The sequence below is a fragment of the Monodelphis domestica genome, chromosome 5, assembly GCF_027887165.1.
Source record: "Monodelphis domestica isolate mMonDom1 chromosome 5, mMonDom1.pri, whole genome shotgun sequence".
Classification (NCBI taxonomy): Eukaryota; Metazoa; Chordata; class Mammalia; order Didelphimorphia; family Didelphidae; genus Monodelphis; species Monodelphis domestica.
Window position 1 is genome coordinate 225,821,098 of NC_077231.1, and position 18,954 is coordinate 225,840,051.

Below are 18,954 nucleotides of genomic sequence, written 5' to 3' on the forward strand. Positions count from 1 at the left end.
AAGCTGAAATCCCATCCCTTCCTCCAGGAAGCACTCGACTCTGGAAAAGATGTTTTCTTTCTCTGGTCTCATATTGTATTTTCTACTACATTACTGCTTTTAAATGGCAAAAGCCCTTCAAACACCTTAAAATGGTTGTATAATCAGTTCATAATTTTAAAAACCCATACAGTCTGTCTTAGTATCAAATCTAAAACGAAGAATCACAATCAGGGTTAAGTGACCTGCCCAGGGTTACACAGCTAGGAAATATCTGAGGTCACACTTGAAACCAGAACCTCCAACTCTAGGCTAGGCTGCCCCTGAGTGTTCATCATTGTTATTACTGCTAGCACTCTCTGATGGTTATTCTCTTCTAGTCTACACTGCAATTAAGTCTAGTTAAGTATTGCTATGTAGGGCAGTGATGTAGCAATGGTGCAGTGTAGACAAGGGGTCCCAAAATGTTCGTGTCCCTTTGAAAATTTAGTCACTTAAAAAACTTTACTAAAGATTCTCGGAGTATCCTCTCTAGGTTTCTCTCCCTAGATTCGTTATGCATTAATAAAGACAAGAAATTTAATTATCTTCTCTTTTCAGTCCATTTGTTTTTTCTCTTCCCGTGAAACAAACTCTGCTTAAGGACGAATGAATGAGTGAATGAATAAAATGAAAAGGCCACTAACGATCGCGTAATTTGGGAAAGGAAGAGCTGAAACGCAGCCTTCTGGATCCCTGAGTTCCGAATAGATTTAGAAAAAATGGCCTCTTCCTTAGGCGCCGGCCCGGGCTCCGCGCAAGCGCCAGACGTCCAGTTTGCTGTCCCTCCTCCCCGTCCGATGGCGGCGCTGCGCAGGATTCTGCTGCCTAGCGGCCGAATTCGAGACTGCTCTTTGCGCGGCAGACGGGCGGGGCGGGTCGCGGCTCCCAGGATGCAATTTGTATCAACACGGCGGCGGCGGCGGTTGCCGCACCTCTGGGGGTCCGGACAAACCGACGGCATTTCGCCCTGGCTCACGTCCCGGCTGTGTGAGGACGACGGCTGGGAGCCATGGCCGAGGCGGTTCCTCCTCCGGTGAGGTTCTCCGGGCGGGCCAAGGAGTTGGCTCTCGGAGGGGTGGATGGAGGCGGCCCGGGCGGTGTGTGTGTGTGTGAGGGACCCTAAGGCCCGACCTGAGGCGCCGGATGCTGAGTGGGGAAGAGCTCGGTCAAGGAGCGCCGCCCCCGAAGGGGAGGCGGCCCCGAGCGCTCTACGCTCCACTTGGCCAAGACGGTGCCAGGCCGGGCCGTGACTGTCCCAGTGAAGCCGACAACAGCTCTCTCCCCAGGCTTGGAACGTCGCCTGGCCCTATGCCCTCATTTTACAGATGAGAAAACTGAGACCCAGAGAAGAAGGGGGATGTGCCCAAGGTCACCCAGCCGAGAGCGTGTGGTTTGTGCAGCGCTTTGGGGTGGCAGAACAAGTTCTGCCTCCTCTTGTTTATCTCGATAGCCAGGACGCGCAGATTTTGAATCCAGGGCTGCGGACTCCAAAGCGTTTTTTTTTTCTGGGGCGTTGTGTTTGTTGAGCGTTATGCCCCTCAGACTCTACTGAGGTCCTGGTGTCTGGGAAGCTTGGTGCTTCTCTTTAGGCCCTGGGGGGGGGGGTGTCTTCCACTCACCCAGTGCACACTGGCACTTGGTAAGCCTTTAATTAACGCTTGTGGATCAAAACCAGAGAAAAAACTCGTATTCCGATTGTGCCAGGGCTGTCTCCTTCAGGCATTGTCCCATTCCTTATCTCTCCACTCTACTACCTGCGTGCTTTTCCCTTTGCACAATGACTGGCATATAACCAGCTCATTTAGAGTATAAACAGGCACAATTCGTATTCGGACAGTTTATGAAGCGTTGTCTTCATTCCTCTTCTGGAGTAGGTAGTCCCAATTGTTGACGGATTCATTTTGTGCTTCAGTTGTGTCCAATTCTTGGTGATCTCTGTGAGTTTTTTTGTTTGTTTTTGGTAAAGATAGTGGAGTGGTTTGCCATTTCCCTCTCCAGCTCATTTTTCAGATGAGGAAACTGAGGCAAACAGTGAAGTTAATTGACTCACAGTCACCCCGAAGGTAAGTGTCTGAGGCCAGATTTGAATTCAGGAAGATGAACCCAAGCCTGCATAGTCTGACCACTACGCCATCTAAGCTATCCCCATTTTACATATTTGAAAACTGAAGATAGAGAGGTAACATTGACTCCCCTTTACTTTGGGGATTGGATCGACTTTATTTTTTGCCTTTGTATCTCTGGAGCTTAGTAAAGTGCTTAACATATACCAAGTGTTTAAATAAATTGATAGGGCAGCTAGGTGGCACAGTAGATTGAGAGCTAGTCCTAGAGATGGGAGTTCTTGTGTTTAAATCTGGCCTCAGACACTGCCAACTGTGTGACCGAGGGCAAGTCAATTAAACCTCATTGTCTAGCCCTTACCAGGGAATGTAAGGATTTTTTAAGTAAATAAAATATTGGTTGATTGATAACTTAACACTCTCAGCTAGTAAGTGAACACAACTGTTTTTAGAACATTACAATGAAACATATTAAACCTTCAGCCCCACCTATTCCTTTGAAAATTAGTTTCTCCTTCTGGGCTTTTAGACTGGACATCCAAGGAAACCTGCTGTTGCTTTTGTTACCTGTACAGTTCTCCCAAATCCAGCTTTCAAAGAATCCAGTTCTGCCATTGTATGTGTAACTTTGGGCAAATCCTTTCAACTCCTAAGATCTTAATTTATATACCTAGAGTAAAAATGTTAGTGTTAGATTAATAGCCATCTGCATTGATAAGATAATTTAAACTTGGCCTTGGACAAGATAAGATTACCTAGGAAGAGAAGAGAATTGATCTTTAAATTTAATATTTTTTCCTCCTTCACTCCCTTCTTTCCTAAAACAACGACAACAACAAAAAAAACCTTTACCTTCTGTCTTAGAATCAATATTGTGTAATTGGTTTCAGGGCAGAAGAGTGATAAGGGCTAGGCAATGGTAGTTCAGTGGTATATTAGGCTTGCCCAGGGTAATACAGCTAAGAATTGTCTGAGGTTGCTTTTGGACCCATGACCCTCCAGGGTCTGGGCCTGACTGTCAGTACAATGAGCCACCTGCCCCTTTAAACTTTTTTTTATACTTTAGCATTTCTTGTAAAATGTAAGGCTATCATTATGCTTATAGTGCTTGGTGTTCCTCTTATTTTTCAATGGGAGAGTTTGTGACTGGGATGTCAGTTGGAATGTGATTGATTTTTATGTTGTATTCCAGTCCAGAAGAGCCTGTGGGAGTTTTGAAATAAACTTTGAAAAAAAAAAATTCATTTTAAAAAATTTATTATTATTATTATTATTATTATTATTATTATTATTATTATTATTATTATTATTATTTTAAAACCCTTACGTTCTGTCTTGGAATCAATACTCTGTATTGGTTCCAAAGCAGAGGAGTGATAAGGGCTAGGCAATGGGGGTCAAGTGACTTGCCCAAGGTCACACAGCTGGGAAGTATCTGAGGCTGAATTTGAACCCAGGACTCCCATCTCTAGGCCTGGCTCTCAAGTCCACTGAACCACCCAGCTATCCCCATAAAGTACAATTTAAATCAATTCCACAAATGTTTATTATTGTGCCTAGCAGTGATCTTAGAATCAGAGGACCTGTGTTTATTAGCTCACAATATTTTAAGGAAAATGCTTTATAAACCTGAAAGTTCACATAATTGGAATTGTTGTAGTTAATTGCTTAAGCTAAATACAGGATATAAAAGATGAAAAGGAACTTATTTCCTGTTTCTTAAGAAGCTTGTCAACTAGTAGAGAGATCAGCTATATTTTTAATAGACATTGGAAAATAATTAAGTTCATAGGTAGTGCCAAACATTGGTTGAGAGATTCATGGAGAATCACTTTTAATTATGAATGTAAGTGAGCCTAGAGAATGGCTGCAAGAATTGAGGTTTTGAAAGTAAAGTTTTATTCTTTGTAAATTCTCATTGATTGATCATATTGGAATTTTTCTACTCTCTTCCACCATGAGTAAATGGCAGAAGTTGGTGCTCTTTAGAAGTTTCTTACTTATTTGCCTAAAAGAAGGTAAGCATTTCCAAAACAAATCAATATCAGCAAATGTTTACTGTATTGAACATCTGCTACTATTAAATTAGTGTTTCCTAAACTAACTTAGACATGGACTACATGCTATAATGGAGCTCCTAAATGCTGGTTCAAGGAGAATGGTGCATCTCCCACAGGATAAAAAGGATGGGGCTGGAAATTTTTGAAGAAAATAAGCATGTAATTAGTATTTTTGTCCCTTATTAAATAACATTTAATATCTTATTAAATAACTAAGAAAGCAATTGAGAATTCAAAGCATGCATAACCTGTTTAGATGCCAATTAAATGGTACAATAGGTGCTCAAAGAGAACTATTGTGGGATTTTTAGGCTATTTGGAAGTGGGGCTGCTTTGTTTACTAGTATGATTTTCTAATGTTTTTGTGGTGGTAAACGTATTATTCAGTTGTGTCCAACTCTTCATGACTTTGTTTGGGGCTTTCTTGTCAAAGATTTTGGAGTGGTCTACCATTTCCTTCTCCATGTCATTTTACAGATAAGGAAATGGAGGCAAAGAAGGATAATAAAAGCCACATTAAGTGTCTGGGGCTGCATTTGAACCCAATTTTTCTTTACTCCAGGGCCAGTGTTCTATCTACTGTGCCATCACTAGATCATCACTAACTATACCTTTAAATGAAGGGAGAATGGAATTATGGGAGACTTGATAATTCAGTTTTAGACTTGTTAAATTCAGTCATTTGTGAGATTACTAGTGATACTTTTAATAGGCTCTAGGGAGAAGTTAAAAAGTATTTGAAAAATTTGTTTAGATCCTTGTGAATTGTCAGTTCCTGTTTTAGTTAATATATGTTTAACATAATTTGAGACAGTGAAGATTTGAATATGTTTGGGGAAAAGTAAAACAAATTAATATATGAAAAAAAAGTCATCTACTTAAATAAGATAATTTAAACTTGGCTGAGGATGAGATCACCTTGCGGAGAATGTTAAAAGAGAAGAGGATTGAGGACAAAACGTTTGGAATAGAAAGAGGAAAAGACCTTTAAGGATACTTGCACTCAAAGGTATAAAGAACTGGGAGAGTAGTTTTCAAAGAAACTAAAAGATATCAAAAGGAAGGGAATACAAGTGAAGGTGGCGATAGAGGATAGGTTCCAGCACGGATCATAACATGTTCATGTTCCTACTTTTTGTGGTGTGGTCACTAGTTTTGTGCGTTCGTTCGTTCGTTCATTCGTTCCTCCCATCAAGCAGGGCTGGGGAGGATTGAGATTTGGGCTGCCTGGTTTGTTCTTATTGTTTCACTTTGGGGGCAGTCCAGATGGGAGGAAGCTGTTTTTTTTTTAAGGGTTCTTTTATGGTTAAAAGCCAGTTGGCCCTGTTCTGAAACAAAAAACCAAAACATCCCCAGGGCTTTGCAATCCAGAGCGGGACATTAAAGTGAATTTCATTCAAGTTAAAAAAAAAAAAGGAAGGGAATAGACTTGGTGACAAAATGCTTATTAATGATTTTGGAGGAAGCATTTTCAGTAGAGTGGTAGAGATGGAAGCTAATTGCAAGAGATTAAGGAGTCAGGGAGTCAAAAGGAAAATGAGAAATTAACAGTGAGGAAAGAAACGAACAAGCTTTTATTAAGCATGAATTGGCCATGTATTTATAGTACAAGTATCTCATTCTGTCCTCGAAGCAACCCTGGAAAGTTTTTTATTATCTTCATTTTACACTGAGGCAGATAATGACTTGTCCAAGGTCACTTAACTAGTAGTAAGAGATCTTATGTGAACTCAAGTTCCAGCCCTAATGCTCCATCTGTGGCACCAATCTTGCTGCCTCTAAAAAGGAAAGACGGTAGCTTAACAGAATATCAAGTCTAGGGAATATTTATTTAAATGTATAGATGGTGTCAACTTGTTTGTAGAACAAAGAAAAGAAGTCCACACAGATAGAAATTGAAGATGCAAGAGAGTAGAGATAGTTGATGGAGCAGTACTACTTAACATATATTGCCTTGTTTTAAAGTCAATTATCTCTGGTCATCTCTCTTCTCAGCTTGAGTGCAAATCTTGTAAGGAAGGAATCCCATGAAGCCTTTTTGTGTTACTTTAACTAGGACATTGTCTTGTTCATATTTGGAACTCAACAGCAAATCATGCCTTTCCCACTATTTCAGAATGCCTTAACAAGCATGAAACTTAACTTTTATATCATTTTCATTTTGGTACATATCCATCTCTACTTCCGTATTCCTGGGATCCTTTGAAAACAGAAAGAGAAATAATGAAAAAGGAAAAGCAGTTCAGCAAAATAAACACAGTAGAGCTTTACAGTATCTGTAGCTTTCAACACCCATCGTCCTCCACCTTTGCAAAAAAGAGATATATTTCCTCATTTTTTTCTCCAGGGATAACTTTACTCATTATAATTGGTGTTCAGGGTTTTAAAATTCTTTTACATTGTAGTAGTAGTCATTGTTTAGTTGTTATAGTCATTTAAACCTTCCTTGGCTTAGAAACTTTCATATTCATTGTTTTGTTTGGCATAGTAATATTCTGTTAGAGTGGTATACCTCTGTTTATTGAGCTCTTCCCTAATGGTTGAACATTTAATTAGTTTACAGTTCTTTGCTACCACAAAAAGTACTGCCATGAATATTTTGTTATAGATGGGACTACCTTTCTTTGACATCCTTGTAATATGTCTAGCAATGGGTTTTTAGCATAATTTCAAATTGTTTTGAAAATGTTTGAATCAATATCTAACTCTACCAAAAACATTAATATGCCTGTCTTTTCAAAGCTTCTTCTACAATGACTACTTCCACCTTTTGTTAGTTTGCTAATTTGCTGTACATGAGGTGAAACTTCCAAGTTTTTTTTTAGACACTTACCATCTTAGAATCAAAACTAAATATTGGTTCTAAGGTGGAAAAGCACGGTAAGGGCTAGGCAATAGCTTAAGTAACTTGCCCAGAGTCCCATAGCTAGGAAGTATCTGAGGTCACATTTGAACACAGACTTCCCATCTCCAGGTCTGGCTCTCCACCAGCCACCTAGCTGACTCCCTCTTTACTATTTGTTTTGGTTTGAATTTCTCTGAATATCAGTGACTTGGAGCAATTTTTCCTATGACTGTTAATTGTTCTCAAGTCTTGAGAACTGTTTTAACAAGTATTTTTATAGTATTCATTATACAGGTATTTTGAGATCTGTTTACTAAAGTGGAGTTGGACTTGTCAGATGGCAGCATTTCAAAACACTGGAGAATGATTTTAGCATATTACTTTAGGTAGGGAAGAAAATCAGTGGTGAAAAGGCCACTTCTAAATAATGAATTCCCTGAAAGCATAGGACCTAGGCATTTGGAGAACTGACAGCCTAAAAATAATATAGATGATATTTAGAAAGGATCCTTCTCAAGTCTTCGAATTGCCAAATGATCCATGCAGTCATTTAAACAAAGATTTGAAGATGTTGATCTTATTTGTTTCTTTTCATCTTCCTTCCCTCTACATTTCCACTATTTTCAGTCAGCTAGTATTTATTGAGTAACCATGAACTTTGCTTTATAAACCTAAAATTATAGGCAAAACAGAAATGTGCATATGTGTAAATGTAAGCATCTCATATGTATATTTTTTGTTTTTCTTTTTGACTGTATTTGGATATTTGAGGATCTGACATAGGTTCATTTCAGCTAGGGATGAGGGAAGTGGACAGGTGGAAAGCCAGGTTAAGTTGGTCTAGGGTATATTGCTAATGAGGCCATGCTTTTGGTCTTAAAACTTCATGTGGAGCAGTTGATTTCATTCTGTTTTGTTCTGCTCCAGTCTATATCTCTGACCCCAGGGAACAGATTCATTGATCTATGATGTCAGCCAAGCCCCTCATCTTGGAGTCTGAATGGGACCCATCACTAGTGCTGGAAAGACAACTATATAACTATATAGTTATATATAGTGAAAAAAATGGATAGGAGTGGGTAACAGAAGCAGGTAAACATAAGACAGGGTAGCCTCAGAGAAGACTTGAGGGAGTGTTACCTGTTTTTCTTTCATAGATTGCCTGCCTCTAGGACTGGAAGACAAGAAAAGTTTGTATGAGTCATATGGCAGGACATGCAAGGGTGGCCAACCAGCAGTTATGTTTTGCTTATGTTGGCAGCCTTTCTGTAGACTCATCATATTTTGGAACTGGAAGAGAACTTAAAAAAAAAAAATCTAGTCCTGATATCTTTACCCTCCCCTCCTCTCCTTTCTTTTGTTTTCTTTTTTCTTTTTTGCATTTCCATCCCCTGTGCTTATTAGTGCTTGGCACATAATAGGTACTTAATAAATGCTTATTGATTTGTTGACTGACATCTTTTGGCAGATGAGCAAACTATTATTCATGCAGCTAGTCAGTGTCAGATCAGGAACTAGAACCTAGCCCTCTTGACTCCTAATTATATATTCTTTCCAATAAGCTAACTGACATCTAGAACAGAATTTAGTAAACAAATGTTTTTTCTAGTGAGTTTTTTCTGTTGGGTCATTGCTGGAGGTGGTTAGGTTTGTTGGAGGATTATTTGTGAATTTCATTTATTTGGATTATCACTTTAACTTTGTTATATTTTCTCCCCCAATCCCCCCCCCCCAGAAAAAGGTGGGGAGAACACTGAAAGTTATGATTTGTTTCTTCCACTTACAATGTGATTCTTAATGTCAGCAAACTGAGTGAAATCTGGGTGGTGCTTTTATTTTTTTTAAACTAGGAAAAAACTCAGATTCTAACCTAGGCATTGTTGAATAACTTTGAAACATGGTGTTTATTTTCAAATGTTTGTATATTTTAACTGCCATTGTCTAATCAGACTGTGATTATAATTCCATCTTTTATTCCTTAGAATAAGGGAAAACGACGCTCTACACCCATAAATTCCTCTTCACTCCTGCCTTCAGCCTCAGAGAAAGATTCATACTTACAGACTACAGAGATTTCTCTCTGGACTGTGGTGGCAGCCATTCAGGCAGTGGAGAAGAAGGTGGACTCCCAGGCTGCCCGATTACAAACCTTGGAGGGGCGGACAGGGACTGCTGAGAAGAAACTGGCTGATTATGAGAAGACAGCAGTAGAGTTTGGGAACCAGCTAGAGGGCAAATGGGCTGTGTTGGGGACCTTGGTACAGGAATATGGGCTGCTCCAGAGAAGGCTAGAGAACATGGAGAACCTGCTTAGAAACAGGAACTTCTGGATTCTGAGGCTTCCTCCAGGCAGCAAGGGTGAAGTCCCCAAGGTAATATCTCTAGGATTGAAGCTGGGAGAGGAGTGCTTGTTTGTATATACTTTGGTTTCTGGTGTCTTGCTTTTGTCTTGAAGGGTCAAGCTGTGCTAACATGATAAGAGTCACTCAGTGTGTAACACTTGTGATTTTCAGGTCCCTGGGACTTTTGAAAATGATGGAGTCTATTTCTCTGAGCAAGAATGGGAGAACCTGGATGATTGGCAAAAAGAACTTTACAGGAATGTGATGAAGAGCAACTTTGAGACCCTTGTCTCTCTGGGTAAAGGAGAGTTTTTTTTTAGAATTATCTTAATTATTCTGGACTCTGGGATTAGAACAGTTCATGACTAAGGCCCAATTAGTTTCAAAGTGGAGTTCATGCTTGTAATACCCACAGCCAATTCATAATAAAGAAATCTCCCCTTTCTTCTTCTCACTTTCAAAGATACTTAGAAAAATAACAGTCCTCTGGCATTCGTTGCCTTTGATTGTCTGAGCATGGCTTGATTTTCCTTGCTAATAAGAAAAGCATGAACAAATGTAAAGAACACCGAGTTAGGAGTCAGGAGAATTGAATTTATTTAATCATTGTAAGATTTTGGGCATGTCACTTTTCTTCTGTCCTCATCTTTCAAGATAATATCTTTCCTCCCTTCCTAGTTTTTTATGAGGATGAAATAAAAAGAATAATATGACATTTTTTGAGAACAGATTTAAACTATACAATATTCTTGCCTTTGGAATATAGTACATAACACTTCATGTCATCAGATTTAGAATTGAAAATTATCTTAGTAATCATTAATCCAATCCTCAGGGTGGCAGAATCATTTATTTATGCTTTTCTTAAACTTGCTCTTAGACTTGTGTTCCTTTAATACATATCAGCTGAGCGAAGGAAAGTGGGTCAGAAGGTTGCAGAGTGTGGTCAAGAGTAAACCAGCTTGTTTATACATTTGCCTTGGATGATTTACAGTTGAATTTAAAAAAATATTTGGAATACCTCCATCCCAGTTTGGTTTTGACTGAAGAATTTTTTGGTGAAGATATAGATTCTTTTTTCTAGGTGGAAAAGGTCTTACATCATAATTAGATTAAATTTAAATAATTAAAATCATGTCTACATATCTTCATCTGTAAAGTGAAAGAAGTAAAATGACTCCCTGGAGGCATACAACTAATATGTTAAAGGCAACCCTCAAACCCAGGTCTTTTGATTTTTAAAACTAGTGTTCTTTTATTATCCTCATTGTTGTTACTATAGTGCCTGAACCACTCTTTTGCTGTTAATGGAAGTCTCTTTTGTATAATAGTTATAGGTATCCATGTCTTTTCTACTGTTAGATTATAAACTCCTTGAGTAGAGTCTAGATCGTTTTGTACCTTTGTATCCCAGCAACTAACAGTGCCTTAGTAACCATTTAATAAATGTTTATTTAATTGATTGCTTAAGCAAAACTTAGTCTTGTTAACATATTAAAGCTCTCTGGGAAATAGAAAAAGCATAAAATTGAAACACTTGATCATTCACAGTGTGGGCAAGATAAATTTAAAGCAATCACATAGTCTGTGAATTTTAAAGTGATGTAAGTAGCTAAGAAAAGGAATAGTTATGGTAAAGATTTTGGTTGCTAATCAGAAACCAAATGCTCAATGTATCCTTTTTTTCCTTTCTTGTTCTCAGACTGTGCCATTTCTAACCCTGAGATATTGGCCCACCAGGAAGAAGAATCTGGTACAGAGGAACTCGGGGATTTGGCGGGGGTGAGCCCTGGTGGTCCCCACCTAGGTGAGTGGCCCTAAGGACACTTCCTATGCAGCTTCCAGTTGTCTCTCTCCCTGAAAGTCCTTAACTTTCTTTGGGAACTCATCTTTGACTACTTTGTGGTAGATTTTAGACAAGGTGTTTTCTTGTATTAATGAATAGAGTATTATCTTATATCTCTAATTAAATCATAAGCTTCTTGTGAGTAAGAATTAATTTAGAGGGCTATGAACAGTTCTGGGCATAAAAGTATAAGATTAATTTTGAAAACTGATTGATTCATGGGGGTGGCTTGGTGGATTGAGAGCCAGGCCTAGAGCTGGGAGGTCCTGGGTTCAAATGTGGCCTCAGGCACTTCTGCCTGTGTTTGACCCTGGGCAAGACATTTAACCCTTATTGCATAGTCCATATTGCTCTTACACCTTGAAGGTAAGGGTTTAAAGAAAAAGAAAACTGATGGATTCAGAAGTGTTATAGATCACCATCTATGTAGGTAGCAGGTGACATCATTTGGGGTAAAAAGGGGACCTTGCTAACTAATCCAGTTTGCTGTTTCCGATATAGTAATTTGACTTTGGTCAGTTAGTTAAGAGTCACCAAGCATTTAGGAAGAACTTGGAATGTGCCAGGTACTGAGCTAAGTCATTACCTGCCTGGCCTCTTCTGTGTGGATTACTCAAGCACTTAGTTCTTACTGCCTTTTAATTGAGGAAAGACTAATGCAAAGCATATACTTCTCACACATAATGGGTCCCATGTTGACCAAATTATATGCTTCTGTTGTATCAGTGACCATTTAGCAGCCTTCCCTCCAGTGACGGTCACCACTCTTGTCAGGTCATTTAGTAAATACCTGATAGCTTTATTCTTTGGTTATGTCTTCCCCAGGGACAGAAAATTGCAAGTCAGTTCAGCTATGCAACTCTAGCCTCTATTTGTCCATGATTTCATCTTCACATAGGTCTTGTGTTTCTTGTGTACAGTGTGTATGACTACTGTAAGCCCCAGGAGCCATAAAAACCTCTATGAATACTCTGATACCCATTGATGAGCTAGAAGAGTAGGGAAAAGTTTGGGATCAGTTATGTATTCTACCCTCTTGTTTTACAGAGGGGGAACCAAGGTTCAGCATAGGTAAATGACTTGCAAAAGGTCATGTGGGTCAGGCCCTGGTTTGAAGACACATCCTTGTACTCTAAAATGACTCTTTTTAGCCATATCAGATTTGCATTTGCTCTGTCTCTTCCTGTCTATCTCTTTTCATCAAATCTCATCAGGTCCTCTTCATAATTATTCTCTGTAGTCCTTGGGTTTTTAAATATATGATACTGCTGCTCTATCCCTTTTATCTATTTTTCTTTTGTATAAGGTCCTAGCAGAGTCACATTCAAGTTGTATACCACAAGCTTTATGAAAAGAGTGAGACTCAGGTTCCAACACATGGACCCCACAGCTGCATCACATCTCCCCTTTAGCTTCATTTGTCTTCTATGTTTTATATCATTCACTGTCACCTTCCTCATCACCATGTTCAGTCCCTCATTTTGTGGTTCCCCTGAATAACCTAGAGCAGTGATGGTGAACCTTTTAGACCAAGTGCCCAAAATGCAACTCTCACACATGAGCCCCCTGCCTTACCCCAGATAGGGGAGGGAAGAAGCGCTTCCATTGGATTACTGGTCATAGGGTTGGGTGATGAGAGAAATGTCCTCAGGGATGCATGGAGAAGGGGAAGGGAGTAGCTCCCTCTGGCACATGTGCCATAGGTTTGTCTACAGGGACCTGGAGGAAGTACTGATACCAGGATCCAATAATCTCCATATTTTCGAACTCATACCCTATTAGTAAAAAAAAACATTTGTGCCTGCGTTCCCAAGACAGATTTACATACTTGTAAATTATATACATGTACAACTGTACTAAGTATGTACATTATCAAACTTAAAAAAAATCTAAATTAAGAAATGGTGAAATAAAGATGAAATAATAATAGAAGCACTGGAATTTATTAAGGAGTAGGGGGTTATAGGATCAGACTTATGCTTTAGGAAAATCTCTTTCTCTTAAAGAGTGTAGAGGTTAGGTTAGAATGGAGAAAGACTTGGGGCAGGGAAACTAATTGGAAATCTATTTCAATTGTTTGGGTGATGAAGTCCTGAATTAGGGTGGTTGCTATTTGAATGGCGAGAAGACAGAGAGAGAATTCTCAATTTATATAAGTGGATGTGGAATTTGTGGATGTGGGAAAGGTAAACTTGAGGCCAGCACATAGTTCAAAGGATACTTGGGGGTGGGGGACAGAAGAGCAAAAGGAACACAAAGGAGCTATGTGTGGGGTCCTGGAATTGATGTTAGAGGAAGAATGAGGTTGGAACAGAGACACATAGTACCTCCCAGCACTGATGTCTGCAAAAATAGAACCATGAAGGTATATGGGTATAATTAGGACAAAGGTCTTTCTTGATGGGGGGGGTGCTCATGTCAAGCCCCCAATGGGCAATGATGGTGGTTTTCTCTCCCAGTGGTCATTCTGCCTCACTTGGAAGTGTTTATTTTTTTGGTGGAGGGGTGAGAGGCCATGGAATGCTGAGAGAGTGAGACAGGCAGAGGCAGAAAGAGAATGAGAGCAACCACACAGTATTATATGGTAAAGTTAAACTTTTTTCAGAATACAGATTCTTTCACAATTATTTACATAAAGTCAGATTTCCATAATGTGAATTTTTATAATGTGAGAACTATATTGGGGGGGATGTTAAGTTAGAAATGACACTGGTAACTGGATATATAAGGTGAAAATAAGTGAGGAGTTGAATATAACATCAAGATTGAGAATTTGGTTGACTAGAAAGATGGTGCCCTCATCATTAATTGGGAAGTTCAGGAGAAAGGTAAATTTTGAGGTAAAAGTAGTGAATTCTTTTTTTGGACATAAATGCCTATGGGGCATCCATTTGGAAATAGCTATTGTGTAGTTCATGATCATTGGATCATGGAGTTAGAACTAGAAGAAAACTTAGAGGGCAATGAGTCTTAACCCCTTTGTTTTAGAAATGGAAACAATTGAAACATGGAATAATTAAATGACTTGCCCAGGATGTGGTTTGGGAGCTCAGGAGAGAGGTTAAGGCTCAATAAGTAAAACTGGTGAGTTTTGCATAGAAATGATAGTTAAACCCATCAACTGAGAGCATGTAGGGAGAGAAGGGAAGAGAGAAGACTGAGAAGGAAGATTTAGACAGATAAGAGAACCAAGAAAGAATTAGGATTACCTAGAAAGTTAGTATCCAGGAAAAGAAAGTGGTTATTTGTGTCATATGCTTCAGGGAGGTCAAGAAGAATTTAGATTAAGAAAAACCCCCACTCCCCCAATTTGGTAATTAAGAGATCATTGAGGGATAGCTGGGTGTCTCAGTGAATAGAGAGCCAGGCCTGGAGGTGAGAAGTCTTGGGTTCAAATTTGGGTACAGACACTTTATAGTTTTATGACCCTGGGCAAGTCACTTAACTTCAATTACCCAGCCCTTACTGCTCTTATTGAAGGTAAGGGTTGAAAAAAAGAAAAGGTCATTGATTAAGTGAGGAGTCAAGGATAAAGAGAAAGAAGATTGAAAACCTGCAAGACTAGAAGGATGGTAGAACATGGAAATGAAAGGGAAGCTATGGAGAGAGATGGATTTAGGAAATAAGAGAATGTCATCATAGCTCTTCAAGGCCTGCTCATCTTGTGCTACTTCTCTCTATTGAAAATGAAGTATATGTGTGTGTTTTAGTTAGGAGCTGCTACTCCAGAGTTGTCTGCAGCTATGATGACTTGGGATAGAAGATGAGGATTGAGGGAAGGAAATTTTATCTGTGTGCCCAGGTTGGGTTATATCCTTCCTATTCTGAGGGACTCGGGCTCAGCTTGAGAAAGCTATGGGAAGAGGGACCACATGAAGGAGAACTAGAAGTATTGTGGTTTTGTTTAAAACAGATTCATAATGGATTTTCAAAAAGAGGATGAGGTGGAACCCTCCTTTCTCATAGATTGATCACTTACTCTTTTGGGTCATTCTGTGATCTCTTTGAGTAGTCATCCTAGAAGGACCTCTATTGACTTGGAATACCACAAATTATCTATATTGTATTAGATTTTTATTTTGTTAAACACTTCCTAATTACATTTTAATATGGTTTGATGACATCTCTACTTTAGTGGTCCACTTTAGAGACCATTGCAATAAGCTATTGTTTACTTCAGCTCTTGCCCTGTTTCTTTCTTTCTTTCTTTTTTTTAACCAGTTCCTTACATCTTGGAATTAATATTGTGTATTGGCTCCAAGGCAGAAGAGTGGTAAGTGCTAGGCCAAGTCAAGTGACTTGCCCAGGGTCACACAGCTGGGAAGTGTCTGAGGCCAGATTTGAACCTAGGACCTCTGGTCTCTAGGCCTGGCTCTCAATCCACTGAGCCACCCAGCTGCCCCCTCTTACCCTATTTCTTGCAGTTGAAGGATTATACATCTAATTCTTCAAACTCTGAAATGCCATATTATAGTGACACTCCAGAAAAGATGGTAGAAAAGTATTCAGGGGGCAGCTAGGTGACCCAGTGGATTGAGAGCCAGGCCTAGAGTTAGGAGTTCCTGGGTTCAAATGGGGCCTCAGATACTTTAGCTGTGTGACTGGACAAGTTACTCAACCCCAGTTGCCTAACCCTTACTACTTTTTTGCCTTGGAACCATTGCATTCTAAGATGGAAGGAAAGAGTTTTTTAAAAAAGTATTCCCATGTTCCTTTATTAAGGCCAAGGAACAAAGGAAGCTTAAGGAGTTAAAAGGTGAAGGAGCAGACCAGAATGCATCCATATAAGTCAGGAAGAGAGTTTTGAAACCATATAATTTAGATCTTAAAAGAGAAATGTGGTGATAGGATAGACAAAGCTGGACAAATAAGTATTTGTAAGAAATGGCTTTAGTGGTTTTGGGTATTCAGACCTGTAGGTAAAGTATAATATTCCTTTGTTCATTTGCCATTTTGACTACTTGAGAGTTCGTTAAGGGCAAAGTTATGTAAGAGAGGGATTTGTGTGTGTGTGTGTGTGTGAGATGTTCATTGATATTAGAATTTCACTTTTTGGGGGTTTATTTCTCTTCCCTTATAGCAGATGGAGTTATGATCAAACAAGAGATGAAGTATCATCAAGAAAGCCCTGAAGACTTGCCTGGAGAGTTTTCTGGAAGTATTGAACAGCACACTTTGCTAATCCCTGAGCAGGCTGCAACCTGGGATGGCCAGGGCAATTCCATTCTTTTGGAGACTGATCCAGAGATGGCTAAACTGGAAAACCCCATTGAGTGTGACCAAGACCGAAATGATGCCAAAACATTAGGCTATCATCGGAAGCGGAAATCTAGTGGGCAAGCCCGATCAGGTCAGGAGTGCAGACAGGGCATGAGGTTGAAAAGGAGCCTGGCCCATCCACGGAGCCCCCCAGCTACTGGTTCATATGAATGCTCTGAGTGTGATATTAGTTTTCGATACAAGCAGCAGCTGGCTGTTCATATGAGGACCCACCCTGGTTGGGGGTCCTTTGGGGATCCAGAGCCTGAGGAGACTCTGAGGCCCAGACCTCAGCTCAAACCACAGGCCAAGAAGGTGAAACCACACCGGTGTGAGGAGTGTCTGAGAAGTTTTAGTTGTAAGGCCAGCCTTGTGACCCACCAGCGGTTCCACCTGCAGGAAGGCTCCAGTGCAGGCCAGCGAGTCCAGGAGAGGTTCTCACCCAACAGCCTAGTTGCACTACCAGGCCACATCCCCTGGAGGAAGAGCCGTAGCTCACTTATCTGTGGGTACTGTGGCAAGAGCTTCAGCCATCCTTCTGACCTTGTGCGGCACCAGCGTATCCACACAGGTGAACGACCCTACAGCTGTGCACAATGTGAGAAGAGTTTTGTCCAGAAGCAGCACCTATTACAGCATCAGAAGATCCACCAGAGAGAACGGGGTGGGCTGGCCCTAGAACCTGGAGGGAATGATGGGCTGCTCTAAGGACGCCGGCCCCTCATAACCCTGGGGCAGGGGGGGCCGGCGTAAGCCCCCTGGAAAGTCACTGTGCAGGGGTGAGGCAGCTCTCAATTAGGTCTTGCCTTAAGGCAGGGTGAGCTCAACCACCCCTTTATCCCCTCTTTTCTCTGACCAAGCACTAGACTGAGCCCTAACTCTTCCCTGAAAACCATGCTGAGATGGGGTAGGTAGCCTGAGAGTCAGGCTTCCTTATCCTGCCTTCCACCTGCTGCTGAGTCAGCCATTCTTTGGAATCCTTTGTGCCTCTGTTTTTCACGATACTCCAGAGCTGATGGGTTGGGTGGTCCAAGGTCAGCTACCTGGTGGAGAGTTGTCATGTTGCCAGGCCCAAGTAGCATTCTTCACAAGAATCCCAGAATGGAAATGCCCATAGATACCCCTTCTGCTCCTCTAGCTGACTTGTGGTCACCCAGGGCCTGTTGGGGTGTTTTGTAACTGCCTTTGCAGGGGAAGCAGGGCCAGTGGTATTAGCAGTCCTGTGGCAGGAAGTTGGGAAGCACAATATTTGCATTTCTTAAAAAAAAAAGTTATATTTGGTGTTAACATGTAGAAGGATTAACTTAAATAAGCCACTTTTCCTTTCTCTGCTGATATCTGATTTGAACTCAGTTGGAAAATTTTTTCATTTAATTTTTAAAACCAAGATTTCTGACAGTTTTTTTAAATTTTTAATTCTAAAAGAAGTGATTGTTCTAACAATGGGACTGGGCCCACCTTCTAGGAGGGAATAAAGGATATGAGATTTCTTTAGTGTTGCCTTCACCAGACAGATTAGGGAGCAGAGAACATGTTTCTGGTATCCCTCTGATTAGCTCCTTGAAGTCATAAGTAGAAATGACTGCCTATAAAGCATCAAGGGGAAAGGATGCATAAAGTCCTAAGGCTTCTGCAGAGACTATGAAGGCAAACTTTGAGCCCTTTCACTGGAATAAATGTAGAATTTGGTTTCAGGGCTTCAGTTGTGAACAAGGGTCTGGGCCTATTTCTTCCATATGTATGTATGACCTTGGTTGCTTCATGGGAGTCTTGTGGCCTTGGTTTATCAGGGTTGTTCAGGTTTTGGAATTGTCTGTGGGTCTTGTTTCAGAGGAACAATGAAGAGAAGTATTTAACTCTTCACCTCTGAAGCCGCTGCCAAAAGCTCATTACTATTACTGATGTCTGGTAGAAAAAGAGGGAGAGTGATCCTGGGACAGACAGGGATTCATCATTGTGCTCTGCATAGAATAAAACTGCTAACTAGCAAAAATCCCTTTTCTGGTGTTTTCCTCCTGTCAAAAATAGCTCCTCTAGTGTTGGGGAGCTGAAGTGAGAGCAGCAGACTTTATTGGGGTGGTAAGAGGAAAATGACCAAGAAACTTGTACTTCAGGCTCTGGAGCCAGTGACTTCCCTTGCATTTAAGTGCAGGTCAGCTACATGTCACAGGTTTGTCCTATCATAGATCTAAGCTTCCTAATGTTTTTGAGAATACTCAAGTGTTTTCTCAGTTTTTTGTCCTTTCTCTAAATTCCCCCTTTAAAGATACCCTTTTTGATCCTCACAGGATTGGACTCGTTTTTTGAATATTTGTTCTGTAAAAAGAGTGAAAAGGAGCTCTAACAGTTGGTAAATGTGTCCCTCTTTGAAATAGTCTTGGTAATAACGTTATTACCATGAGAAATCCTCCAGATTCTCAGTCCAACTTTAGCTTCGATAGCAGTTCAGTGTTGCATCCTGTTTTCTAGTGTCAAGGGCCTTGACTTTTAACTTGAGTGGGCTACTGACTAGTTGATG

At 40.3% G+C, this 18,954-nt stretch overlaps 1 protein-coding gene across 2 annotated transcripts; it reads left to right on the top strand.

Annotated features, from left to right (window-relative positions):
• The first annotated feature begins 860 nt into the window (after positions 1 to 860).
• On the top strand, positions 861 to 18,721 carry ZNF212 (zinc finger protein 212). 2 transcript variants are annotated; one of them, XM_007504535.3, is made up of 5 exons: positions 861 to 1,054; positions 8,972 to 9,361; positions 9,503 to 9,629; positions 11,034 to 11,138; positions 16,258 to 18,721. In XM_007504535.3, the coding sequence occupies exons 1-5, from the start codon at positions 1,031 to 1,033 to the stop codon at positions 17,142 to 17,144; spliced, it is 1,533 nt and encodes a 510-aa protein (XP_007504597.1). In that variant the 5' UTR covers positions 861 to 1,030; the 3' UTR covers positions 17,145 to 18,721. The 2 variants fall into 2 exon arrangements, with proteins under 2 accessions (XP_007504597.1, XP_007504598.1); XM_007504536.3 differs by having other exon boundaries at positions 887 to 1,054; positions 16,261 to 18,721.
• Positions 18,722 to 18,954: the final 233 nt, after the last annotated feature.

What these genes read in the sequence shown, in the direction of transcription:
- ZNF212 (XM_007504535.3), top strand. Translation starts at nt 1,031, where the DNA reads ATGGCCGAGGCGGTTCCTCCTCCG. An exon ending in GCAAGGGTGAAGTCCCCAAG is followed by an intron (nt 9,362 to 9,502) that starts GTAATATCTCTA and finishes TGTGATTTTCAG; the next exon opens with GTCCCTGGGACTTTTGAAAA. An exon ending in CCCTGGTGGTCCCCACCTAG is followed by an intron (nt 11,139 to 16,257) that starts GTGAGTGGCCCT and finishes CTTCCCTTATAG; the next exon opens with CAGATGGAGTTATGATCAAA.